The sequence below is a fragment of the Dromiciops gliroides genome, chromosome 5 (assembly GCF_019393635.1).
Source record: "Dromiciops gliroides isolate mDroGli1 chromosome 5, mDroGli1.pri, whole genome shotgun sequence".
NCBI lineage: Eukaryota > Metazoa > Chordata > Mammalia > Microbiotheria > Microbiotheriidae > Dromiciops > Dromiciops gliroides.
Genome location: NC_057865.1, coordinates 28552866 through 28565127, shown reverse-complemented (window position 1 = coordinate 28565127; position 12262 = coordinate 28552866). Strand labels below are relative to the sequence as shown.

The 12262-nt window shown below is 43.3% G+C and overlaps 1 protein-coding gene across 2 annotated transcripts in view; it reads left to right on the top strand.

Moving 5' to 3' along the window:
* The first annotated feature begins 1038 nt into the window (after positions 1–1038).
* The window catches only part of RARB (retinoic acid receptor beta), a 180688-nt gene continuing 169464 nt past the window's right edge, over positions 1039–12262 (top strand). Inside the window, exon 1 of one of the 2 annotated variants that reach the window (XM_043965736.1) lies at positions 1039–1293. Coding sequence is in view for 1 of the 2 variants with exons in the window: in XM_043965735.1 (XP_043821670.1) it covers positions 1298–1661 (364 nt within the window). In the remaining variant the exon portion in view is untranslated. Of the gene's footprint in view, positions 1662–12262 lie in introns of both variants that reach the window. The other variant, XM_043965735.1, reaches the window with a different exon arrangement.

The following is a 12262-nucleotide window of genomic DNA, read 5'->3' as shown; positions in this document are numbered from 1 at the left end:
AATACTGCATTTGAGGTCAGAAGGTGTGCATTCAAATCCTAGCTCTGCCACTCACAGACTGTGCGACTTTGAGCGAATAAGTCACTTCAGTTCTCTGCGTCTCGATTTCCTCATCTGCAAAATGAGAAGAGTGTCCCTGCATCCATCCCAGGGTTCTGTGCAGGAGTCTTCACCTGTGGCGCTCAGCACCCTGCCGCCACATAGGGATTGCTTCATAAATGCTTATTAATGGATTGACTTTCCCTCGACTTCTCCTTTCCAGCTCTATGACCAACCTGGTGTGACACTGACCCTGGGTCTGAGGGTGGCAGGGGCTCGTCTAATTCTGCAACATCTCCAGCCTCCTATGGGCTGGAGGCATCTCGAAATGAATGAATGGATGAATGCGCACAATGTGCGTTTTAATCCCGGAGGGATTCCAATGGAAAGTTAGATGCCTAGCAGGATTTAAAGAAAGGGAAGATCCTGTATGGAGATCCCTTGTTTTACAATTGTATGGGGACTGCGGCTGCTTCTCTTCTTAGGGAGCAGGGAAATACTTAAGTTACAAGGAATTCAGCCAATGGAGGGGCGCACGCGGGGGGAGAGAGAGAGAGAGAGAGAGAGAGAGAGAGAGAGAGAGAGAGAGGAAAATACATATGAAAGACAAAAAAAAAATCAAATAAAAAGGGAGAGGCGTCTTTGCCCAAACATTAGCCAGAGGCAGCCTTTTTGCGGTTTCCCTTTCCATTAAAAAAAAAAAAAGAGCAAGCTAGCAGGGCGGGAGGGGCCTGGGGGTGGAAAAAAGACAGTAGTTGTTGCATTGTTTTTGAAGGTGAGGGGTGGGCTGCAGCCCCAGATCCCGCCCGTGGCTGCCTGCAGCCCGGCTGGCTGCTTTTGCAAGGCTGCAGGGCGATTTTAAGCTGTGTGAGAATCTTGGGAGTTGGTGATGTCAGACTAGTTGGGTCATTTGAAGGTTAGCAGCCTGGGAAGGGTTCATAGAAAGTTCACTCGCATATATTAGGCAATCCAATCTTTCATTCTGGGTGACACAAGGAGTAGGAAGTGAGCTGTTCAGAAGCAGAAGGATCTATTCTTTGCAGAAGGGGGGGACCCGAGGTTCCCCCATCCAAGGCGCTGGAGGACCGGGACTCCGGGGACCGGGACCGCCTGGTCCAGAGCTCCGCAGGCAGCCTCCGCTGGAGACCCTGTGTGGATCCGGGGGTGTTTCTGGGGGCGTTTCCCCGGCCCTGGCCCCTGGCATTGGCCCCGATCCCCCCGCCCCGCTGGATTGGCTGAGCAGCCTGGAAAATGGTAAATGACCATTCGGATCAATTACAGGCTTTTAGCGGTGTTGTCTGTCATAATTCATGATTCGGGTCTGGGAAAAGGACCAGCAGCCCAGCGTGCCAAGAAAGGGGCAGAGTTGGATGGAGTTGGGTGGACTTCTCCCGTGCCTCCTGCCTCTGCACCCCTAGAGGATAAAGCACTTTTGCAGACATTCAGTAGAGAGAGGGGAGAGACCATGTTTGACTGTATGGATGTTCTCGCAGTGAGCCCTGGGCAAATCCTGGACTTCTATACTGCCAGCCCGTCTTCTTGCATGCTCCAGGAGAAAGCCCTCAAAGCATGCTTCAGTGGATTGACACAAACAGAGTGGCAGCGCCGGCACACTGCTCAATGTAGGTCCCATGCTTTTCTGTGTGCGTGTGTATGTGTTTCTCGAGGTGTGTGTGTGTGTAAGTGTCTCCCCCCACCCCCAACCTGGCCCCCATTCCTCCTTGCATGCAATAAAGATGTAATTGCTAGGACAAAGGGCTGGTTTATTTAATACCGGCTGGAGGAGCGATGTGCCCTTGCAGAAAATATCCTGAACAGTGTTTCGAGTCCTAGGTCCCCATCCAAAACATCGCTGAGGGGAAAAGAGTTTCAGATCTGTGCAAAGAGAAGGGAGGGGGAAAAAAAGTAACAAGAGTTTGAGTTTGGACAGACTGACATACTATTCTGAACTCAGAAGTAGCTGGAGGAAGAGACAGACAGAACGCTAACTTTTCCAGCCTTGGGGGTGACCCAAGAGAGTAATTCAAATAGCATTTGTCCCTCTCCCTGGCAAGGGGCTGGACTCTGATCTGGGAGTTCATGGAAAGAGAGCTCCCTGGGATCATCCCCCCTCTCCTGTTTGCCTTTGCTTGGAAAAGGCAATATTTCTTAGCTCTGACCTTGCTGCCAACTTTCTGATTCACTTTGTTGCTCTAAGAAGTCGCTGTTTTGCTAGAAGACTCCCGGCCACGAACACCCCTTGTGTTAGGCCATCAATTATTTCCATATCTGGAGTTTGGGGGGGGGGGGGGAAGGAGCAGAGATGGAGGAGGAAACCCTTGCGCCTAGTAGCTAAGTTTAAAAAAAATACACGTATTGACTATTTGGTTATCTGATCCTGACACTCGCGGGGCTGAGGCTCACAGTAGCGGGCTTAACAGCCGGGCCTGGAGCTTGAGAAATGACCGGGAGGATGGGGATCTCCCACCTCCGAGCCCCTGCCATCGGGAGCCCGCTGGATGCCTCACCACCCCTGACACTGATTTAGATCGACGACCCAGCTATCTATCAAAAGGTGTTTTTAGCACTTTCCTTGACATTAGTTGGGAACCTTAGCCTGAAGATCCAGATCCACTTTTCCAACCTGCGTTTTCCAAGGGGGTCAAAGTTTAGCTGGAGGAAAATTGAGTTGGCTCTAAGGGTGGCTTTGGGGGGGAAAAAATCCACAATTTAAACTTCCTCCAAAACTTTTCTCTCCTCAGTGGTCAGCTTAGGAGCTGGCCCCGGGGGAATCACTGGAGTAGGATGGGTATAAATATGCAACGACTGCGTGCCCCCAACTCTGCTCTTTCGTTTTCTTCTCTCCTCTCTCTCCCCTACCCCCACCCCCACGGCCCCCCTCCCCCCAGCCTGGGAAGAAGGCTCTGCCACCCGCAGCCTTTGCGAGGCTGGTTTGTCTTAACGGCAGCTACTTCTGAAATGCATCTTCTTTTGTGATGGGCATTCTCCCATTCTCCCTCCCTGGGAACTGGGAGGTTTGAGAGATCCCTTTCTTAGCCCCCGCTCCCCCCCCCCCCCCGTCTTAGAATTGGCCTCTCATTGGCAACGAAAAACCCGGTTAGCAATTCCAGGAGCCCGCCTTAGGAATCCTTGAAACTTTAAGTTTTTTTTTTTAATTAATAGGAGTGCCCCGATGTAAAGAATTTCTCTGTTGGGGGAATTTGGATAGGGGGAAATAAATCTGCAAGTAAGACACCCTCTGGAAGTTAGGAGACCCAATAAAGCTTTTACAGATAGTTTTTCCTGTTTTGTAATTGACCCCAAACATGCCTATTAAGTTGTAGGAGGAGGGAAAAATGCTTTGTTTGCTCTAGCCCAAGTTAAACATAGGATTTGCCTTATCTGGGGAGAGCTATTGGTAAATGTGTCATTCGCCTAGGGCCAGCAGATAAGAGGGGAGTGTTGATAACAGCAAAGTTCAGCTAATCAAAGAAGCTTGCATTAGGAAGAATAAATAAAGAAATTGGACAAAGGGATCTCAGGAATTTCAGTGGGTCCTCTCCTTCCCTCCCCTCCCCTCTTTTTTGCAAGCCATCTGATCAGCCTGCAAGGATGGTGAGTCTCTTCCTGCTTGAGCCCCAACTTAACCTGAGTGAAAATAAAGGACCTCCAAAATATTAGCTGAACTCTACACATTTTCTTATCGTCCCAGCGCTCTCCATCTTAACTGTTTGCAAAGCTGATAGGGCAGATTGAGCCTTTAAAAATATGGGAGATAGTGTTCTAATAAGTGTGCCCTGTATACCACAGTACCAGTGCTATCGATGCAAGGCTTATCAAAATAGCATCTGGGTTATAGTGAGTGTGAAGTGAGCTTGGCTGAATTACTGCAATTTGCCCCACCACCCCCCTTCCCTTTTCCCTTTTGTTTTATGAATGCCCACACCAAAAAGAGATTTTATATATATATATATATATATATATATATATATATATATATATATATATATATATATATATATATATATATATATTTAAATGAAGAGTTTGGGCTCTTCTGACAAAGGAAATATTGGGAAGAGTTTTCCTTTTATAAATTCTGGGGACAACAAGGCTAAAATGCTTGAAGCAATTTGAGGCTCAGATCCCACCAGTGATTCCCTTGTAGGGTGTTAGGGTTGTTTTTGTTTTTTCCCCTCCCCAAGTTCTTTAACTTCCAAGGTTAGCACAGACCAGAAGTTAACTTGCTAGATATTTCCTTTCCTCCTCCCCCTCCCCTCCTTTTTTTTTATAAGACAAAAAAATGATATGCAGGACAGCTGTTGGCTCAGGGCCTCTGAAATGCCCCCGTGGAAAAATTCTGAGTCGGGCTTAGGTGGGTACTGAGGAAATGGAAGCTCTAACCAGCCAGTACCTCTCCTAGTTTGTCCTCTCCTACCCAGTGGCAAAGTTGCTAGGTTTCTCTTCCCATGCCTTGTGAAATGGTCTTGGGGACTGATTGCCCCAGATGTTTGCTGCCTTAATTCTATTGTTCAGTGTCCGGAGTATGGATCCTGAAATCTTGTGGATTTAAGTATAGTCACTTTAGGTGGAGTCCCCACTGGAACAGCTTCTTGGGACATTTTCCTTGTTACCTCTACAACCATCAAATATTCAAACTATATAAATTTTTTAACCTGGTTAAAAAGCATTAATAGATTTTTGCTTGACATGAGAATTTTGCAACTTAAAGAGGAAGGAGGATTGTCTTTTTAAAAGACATTCTTAGGGGTGAGTCATAAAATAAGAAAAGACCTATCCCCCTGTAATTGCTACCTAAACTCTAAGTATTAAAAGTATCTAAACCTTGTCACTGAGAGATAGAAAATGGGGTCAAAGTACCCGAACACGATAGTGCAAAGCCTGACAGCTAGTTTCCCTCCCAGTTGCAGTTTTGAATAGAACACTTCTTAGGAAAGGTTCCACTGTTATTTTAAAGTGGAATAAATATAATTTTCTGCTTCTCAGCAACATGAGTGTAGTAACTCATACCATTGGAAACAGGAGAAGACGAAAAGGGACTTCAGCTGAAACCTGAAAGACAGCCGGGCAAGGGAGTGTTTAGAAACCAAGGCAGAAGAGAGGTTCAACTAGATAAGCTAGTGAAGTTTTTCCTCCCTTGTTGGGAATTTAACAACCACCACCACAACAAAAAAGACTTAGCATTAAAAATGCAAACAGTTGCATAAATTGATCACTTGGCAGGTTTTATTGATCTGCATTTTGGGTAGACAAATTTTCTGACTTTATTGCTTTGCATGACGCCAATAGAAATACAGGATTCTTTAAGGGAAAACAAAATAGGAGAGAGAGAGAGAGATTTCCACTGAGACTCAGATTTCCCTTGGCATGGGACTCTTAAGTTGATTTGGAACTCCTAAGATCTGATGCTTACTGGCTTATGTAGAACTCGGGCCTCCTGGCCTGTTTGGGAAGGGTCAAAACTTGGGGTTCCATTTCTATCCAGAAAGGGACTGTCCCATTTTCTTCCTAATCGGAACATTTGCCCATTTCCTTCCAAGATATAGCTGGGAAATATCTCCATTCACTTTTCCTAGTAAAGGGGGAGATGTAAGAGGGGAGATTTGCTTTTATACATTATATTTCCCTTCTGGGGAACCAGAATTCCTTGTATTCAAGTCCTGGAGATAATGAGGAAAGAGAAACAATAACTCATTGCCCTAATCTCTTCTTTAACCTTCTCCCCTTTCCATGCTGACACAACAGAGTGATCAATTTGATACGATGTGGGTTTTGGAGACAGAGGACCCTGGGTTCAAATTCTGCTTTGGCTACTTATTAGGTTGGGCAAAAGAATTCACCTGTCTGGGTTTTAGGATCCTCATCTGGAAAAGGAAGGCTTATGAATTTCCTACCTGCATGACCTTAGGCAAATCATTAACCACATCTTTAAAATAAGTGGGATGGCCTCCTGCTCCCAGTCTATGATCTGTGACTTCTAATTGTCCCTTAGAGCTCTGGATCTATTATCCTATTCTCTGTGTCCTTTTTCCCTATTCCCATCTCTCTCCAACATTTATGGAATGCGCACTGGGTCCAAGACTCTCCAGAAAGAGCCCACAGCACAGATGTCTAATATAGCATTCCTGCCTGACCTCCTGGAGTTGTTTGTTGTTCTTGGGTTGTTTCTTAACCAGGTTTAAATTCAAGGAAGAGAGGAAGGAAAAATGGAATTTTGGATGGAAAATCTGAAATTTAAATTGGGAAATTGCTGTTATTGGGAAGGAAGTTGAATGTTGAATTTACTTTTAAAAAGTATAAAACTCAGTCATAAAATGGAGAGAATGGTTCAAGTTTGTTAAAACCTTCTTCACCATGAGTGTGTGGGTGTGGGTGTATGGGTGTTTTTCTGGGAGAGTTTCTTGCTGAATTTTGTGTACATGCTAATTCACTCATGCTTAATCATCAGTGATATCCTTTAAATGTTTTACGATAAAGTCATTACTTTAAATATTTTACTATAAGTTCATTAGTCAAGACCTCAATCAGCTGTGATACTTGTGGAATGGATTTTCTGGTTGGTTGAACATTTTGGTTAACTGAATGTGGACTAATCAGAAAAACTCTTTTTGTATCAACCCTTGGCGAGAATAATTCTAAATTTGTTAGTTCATTTTTCCTATTCAATGTGTGGGATATTTGGGTATAATTTTACCTTTTTTTAAAAAAAAGTTTGAGTGTTCTCCTTCCCCTCCAGCCTTCATTTTGAAAATGAATTCTTTTTTTGTTTGTTGGTTTTTTGGGGGTTTTTGCAGGGCAATGGGGGTTAAGTGACTTACCCAGGATCACACAGCTAGTAAGTGTCAAGGGTCTGAGGTCGAATTTGAACTCAGGTCCTCCAGAATCCAGGGCCAGTGCTTTATCCACTGCGCCACCTAGCTGCCCCCTTGAAAATGAATTCTTATAGAGTGCCATTAGCTCCCATTGATATCATTGCTATAAAGTTTGCACAGCACGTCTCAAACATCCTCTCATTAAAGTATCAGATCAGCCTCATGGTAGGTGTTATTCTCCCCATTTTATAGGTGAAGAGATTGAGGCTCCCAAGGATTAATGAGGTACCTGCCCATAGTCACAGAAACAGTAAGGGTTTGTAGTAGAATTTGAACCCAGGCCTTCCTGACTCCAGGCTCAGGGTTCTGTCCACCATGCAATATTTCCTTTCTACATATATTTATATAGCCAATATAAGTCGTAAGAGATTGTCTTCAGTATGTACTAAGTCTCTGGGATGAGCCGCAGAAGTCATGGGATCCCAGTGCTTAGCAACTGGAGGGGAATTTGATGATCTTCTGGTCCAGTTCCCTTATATTTCATCTTAAAAGCCTGAAGAATTTAGATTGTAGGATCGTATACTTTGAGATGAAAGGGATTTCAAGGTATGGTTTAGTCTAACTCTCTTAACTTTGTGTACAGAGAAACTGAGGCCCAGGGAAGTCTAGTGATTTGCCTTGGGGTAACATGAGGTAGTAAAGTGGAATTTCCAACAGAGACTCTCTAACTCCAACTCCAGAGGACTTTGAGTTAAAGTAATCTTTAAGAAAAGGAGAGGGGGGAGAGAGAGAGGGAGGAGGGAGGAAGAGAGAGAGAGAGAAAGAGACAGAGACAAACAGACAGAGAGAGACAGAGACAGAGAGAGACAGAGGCAGAGAGAAAGAGAATGAATCTCAGAGGTCTGTTGTCATTTGTCTCATTTCTTAAAAGGATGAGTTTAGGAGGAGGAAAAAAAAGGTTAATTGAGGATTACAGGTTAATCAATGTCTTCTTACTATAATGATATGTAGGTAATTTCCACCAAACTAACTTATCAAAGAGCAGATGAGATACCATGTACCATCTGCAAGGTCTAATAATACGCTGTATCAATCAAGATATTCCTCTGCATTCTGGCCTCATTCATGGAGCATCATTATCTTATCTCTAAAAGCACAAACTGGGGTGTGTGTGTGTGTGTGTGTGTGTGTGTGTGTGTGTGTGTGTGTGTGTGTGTGTGTGTGTGTGTGTGTGTGTGTGTTTAACCCCTTTATGAAGGAATGGAAAACAAAGTTATCAGCGTTCCCTCCTCCTAGGGAAGAGGAGAGCCAGGACCAGTGTGCAGACACTATCATTGTCTGTAGATGTTAATGACGCAGGATCCAGAGCTCGGCCAGGAATTCCATGGATGGCGGATGGGGTGCTGCAAGAGCGTCATTCAGAAAGAATAGACTGGTTAGCCCCATCTGGATGAGGAAAAGAGACATTGTCTTTGCAGATATTAGAGACTTGCTTGAATGTTGGGGGACACAGTTTCAAGGAAAAGATGCTACTCTCCTAGTACAGCTGGACAGGCTAGAGAAAATGAATCTAAGCGGGTTGATGGCATCTTTTCAGGATGATTTCTCCAAACGGAACTTAGGGGCTGGGGGAGGCGGGGAAGAGTGAGGTGAATCACAGAAAATTCAGAAATCATAATGACCAACATATCTGGTGTCATTTCCTATTCCCTAGCTGCCATCTACTTCCAGGGGATTTCTGACAAGGCAGCCTGGTGTTTATTATATATTTTCTATTTAGACTGACTTAGCATCTACCTAAATGGGGACTGGGGAAAGTAAAGCAATTCTCATTGTCTAAACAAATCCCTGTTTGAGTTTATATGGCGCAGTTTCCCTGCTCTGGTCCCTTATGAGCATATTCAAGGATTTTTCTTTGCCCTAGTCACAAACACTGGAGCCTATAGTGACTGCTCTTGCTGGGGTCCTTCCTTTCCATTCCCTACTTCTTATTTCTCTTGCCGTGTATCTGATTCCTTGTCCCCTGAAGGTCCCTTTGACTGGGGAGGTTGAGTGTGTGTTGTGTGGTAGAGATGGGGAGGCAGAGAATTCATGGAGAATCCCCAGGGGTCTCCAGACCACAGTTCTGAAAATACTGCCCATCATATAGATTAGAAAGCTGTGTTGTCAAGACCAAAGACATTTCCTTTTTCCCTTTGGATGTCAGGACAGGAGTTATTTTTCTAATATTCCCCAGTCTTACTTGGACATCTATTGTCGACTTCACTCTTGTTCTCTGCAGAGTCAAATTTTATCAAGTCAGAAATATAATCTATGAAACCACTTTGGTGGAAATGATGTAGATAAGACTGACTTAGATGAGATGATTATGTCAGCTGAGTAGAAATGAAAATTTGGACCCCATCTATCCCAATTTACTGAGCTTTCAACAGTAAGTGGGGACTTGATGCTGTTAAGAATGAAAGAAAAAAAAAAGCCTTCCAGAAATATTAAAGCTTTCAGGCCTAGGCCTACAGTACCTTTGTCTCATCATCAAAGACCATAATTATAAAAGGCTGCTGTTGTGGAGACCGGTTCAAAAGATTTTTAGGGCCTGGTCTATTGGAAAGCTTGGGGGCGTAATTAACTAAAATGGAAATAGATGCAAGTGAAATTTTGTTCTTGATGTTTTAATTTAGTGCAGTCCCGCCATGTGTTATGGAAGAGAATTCTTAAAGGCAAACATAATTATTTCATTATGGTCTTCAGAATGCCTTCATTGGCTTTAATGACGAGAAGCTGCCGAAGAAGCCATACATTTTAATTAGTCCTCCTTATATTTACATCAGATAAATAACAAATAATTGATGAAAAAACAAGTCTTTGGAATGGCTGATTTCACAGAGAGCGCTGGTTACAGTTTAATGATGAAACATTTCTCTTATTGCTTTGCATTTTAATTATCTAGACATTACGGCGGTGGTGCCATCGAACTAAAAAAACCGGCGTTTCCATTTCATTACGGTCACGGCTGATGCATAAGAGTTTGAAGCCAAAAAAAAGGTGGCTTGAAGTGTGTTTCCCGTGAAGTCAATTGCTGGTGCCATTAATTTTAATAAGTTTGTTAACACATGTTTAGATCACTTCTCATCTTTGTATGCTTCCCCTCCTGCTCCCCCATGAAAACCAGCTGGATTTCCACACCTGTTCTACTATTGTAGCAGTTTCTTTCTGTCTCCCCCTCTGCTTTTTCCAAGGGTTTCCAAGAGACAGCTTTGCAGGGGGAGGGGGGGAATTGGAAAATTCAGAGGCGCCCATTTTTCCATTTATGGGCCTCTTTATCTTCGATTTTATAAGAAAACATAATTCACATGATTCACCCCTCATGGTATACGGAACACTAATTGTTATTATTGATTTTAAATTTCACCGCCATTACAAGTAACCCAGATGACTGGCAGATAAAGAGTAATAACCCATGGAGTTCTGGAACTGTTTCGTGTTTGTCTGTAGTACTTTATGTAATCAATATTAACTGCCCCATTGAAACTAACTGCTGTATCAAATAACAGTAAATCAAATGAATGTGCTTACAGGTTATTTATTGAAAGCTTTAATTGTTCACCGGGGCCCTGCTTATCAGAGAAAATCATGGAAAAGTGGAGATGGGATGACCCAGTTTGGACTTGCAGAAAGAGTAGAAGATGGAGTCCCAAGAAGGACCCCACCATGCCTCTGGTTACTATGGCAAAGATATTTAAGTGCCTCTGGGTGGGAAAAAAGGCTCCAGTTGATTCAAAAACACATTTACTGGGTTCCTCCTATGTAACAAAAAGGATACAGAGAGGAACAAAGCATAGTTCCTGCCCTCAAGGAGCTTACAATCTAGTAGGGAAGATGAGACAGATACACAAAGAACTATGTTAGAAAGCAGAATGTGATCGAGATTGTAGGAAAGAGACAAGCTGAATCTTTGGGGGATGTGGGAGAAGGAGAAATGACTTGTTTGGGGGTGAAAGGATCAGAGAAAATGTCACAGAAGTAGTGGCATTAGTTCAGGAACATGAAGAATGACTAGATTTAAGCCTGTGAAGACGGGTGGGCAGGAGATTGGGGATATCCCAGGTGGAGGAAAAAGAAACAGATTGAGTCACAATGTTGTTTTTAGAGTGTAGCAAAAATGGCAGAGATCCTTCATTTTATTTTATGTTTTAAAATTTTATTTAATTTATGGAATAAAACAAGTATTTCTATAACAAAAGATGATTACAGAGTCCTTCCTAAGGGCCTTATTTCCCTAATGCTGTCACGGGATGGGGGACAGCACAGAGGGGGGTGGATCACCAGGAAAGAATTATTTCCTTACTCTCAGACATGAGCATTTGGGACATGCCCAGAATGTGGACTACGTCCTATATTACCAGTGCCAATTTCTTCGGCTATTCCTTAGCCATCCTCACTGGCTATTTATTGATCTATCCCATCATTTCTTAGATGGTCAATAATAATTACTTTATTTGGGAGTGGGGCGGGGTACCCGTGTTGGCAATACCCACTCCTCTGTGATCACCCACTATGGCTTAAGTTTTATCAATGCCCACAGATTTTTAATTTCAGTCATTTCTAGGTAAATCCCATTTTTTTCAGACCAAATGATCCCTCAACAGTTAAGCAAAACTAGCCAACAGGATGGGATTCCTACAGGAGAGGCAACATTTCGAGTCTGTAGCCTACCTCATCTCTCTGTTGAAAAGAGGAAGGGACTCCATCATCTTTTCTCCAGGGTTAAGATGGAATCATTAGGATTCCAGTGTTCCTTTTGTTTCTATTAGTATAGCAGTGTTAATTCTGCAGACTTTACTCTTCATTAGGTTATGAGTCTTCCCATTTTTCTTATCATTCCTCCTGTTCACTATTCTTTTTTTTTTTAAATAAGGCATTACTGTCTTTTATTTTTGCATCACCTTCATTTCCAATAGTTAGTTTTTTTGCTATGCTTTTAATATTATCCTAGTGGGGGCAGCTAGGTGGTACAGTGGATAAAGCACCAGCCCTGTATTCAGAAGGACCTGAGTTCAAATCTAACTCCAGACACTTGACACCAGCTGCGTGACCTTGGACAAGTCACTTGACCCTCATTGCCCTGCCCCCCCAAAAATTTAAAAAACCAAAATAAATATACTCCATCCACTTGCCCTAATGATGAGAAAGTTCTTATAAAATATTATCCTAGCTTACATTTTCATAATAATAATAATCAACATCTCTAAAAAAGGAGGCTCATTATTGTAGTCAAATGGGTTGTCACTATTTGGAGATGACCGTGGCAGAGCATGTGTTTCCTCAGGTACTGCTGATCAGGAAAGGTGAGCCTGGGTACAAAGTGCATGTCCATCATGAGCCCCACTCGACTAAGAACAGATGACCAGTGC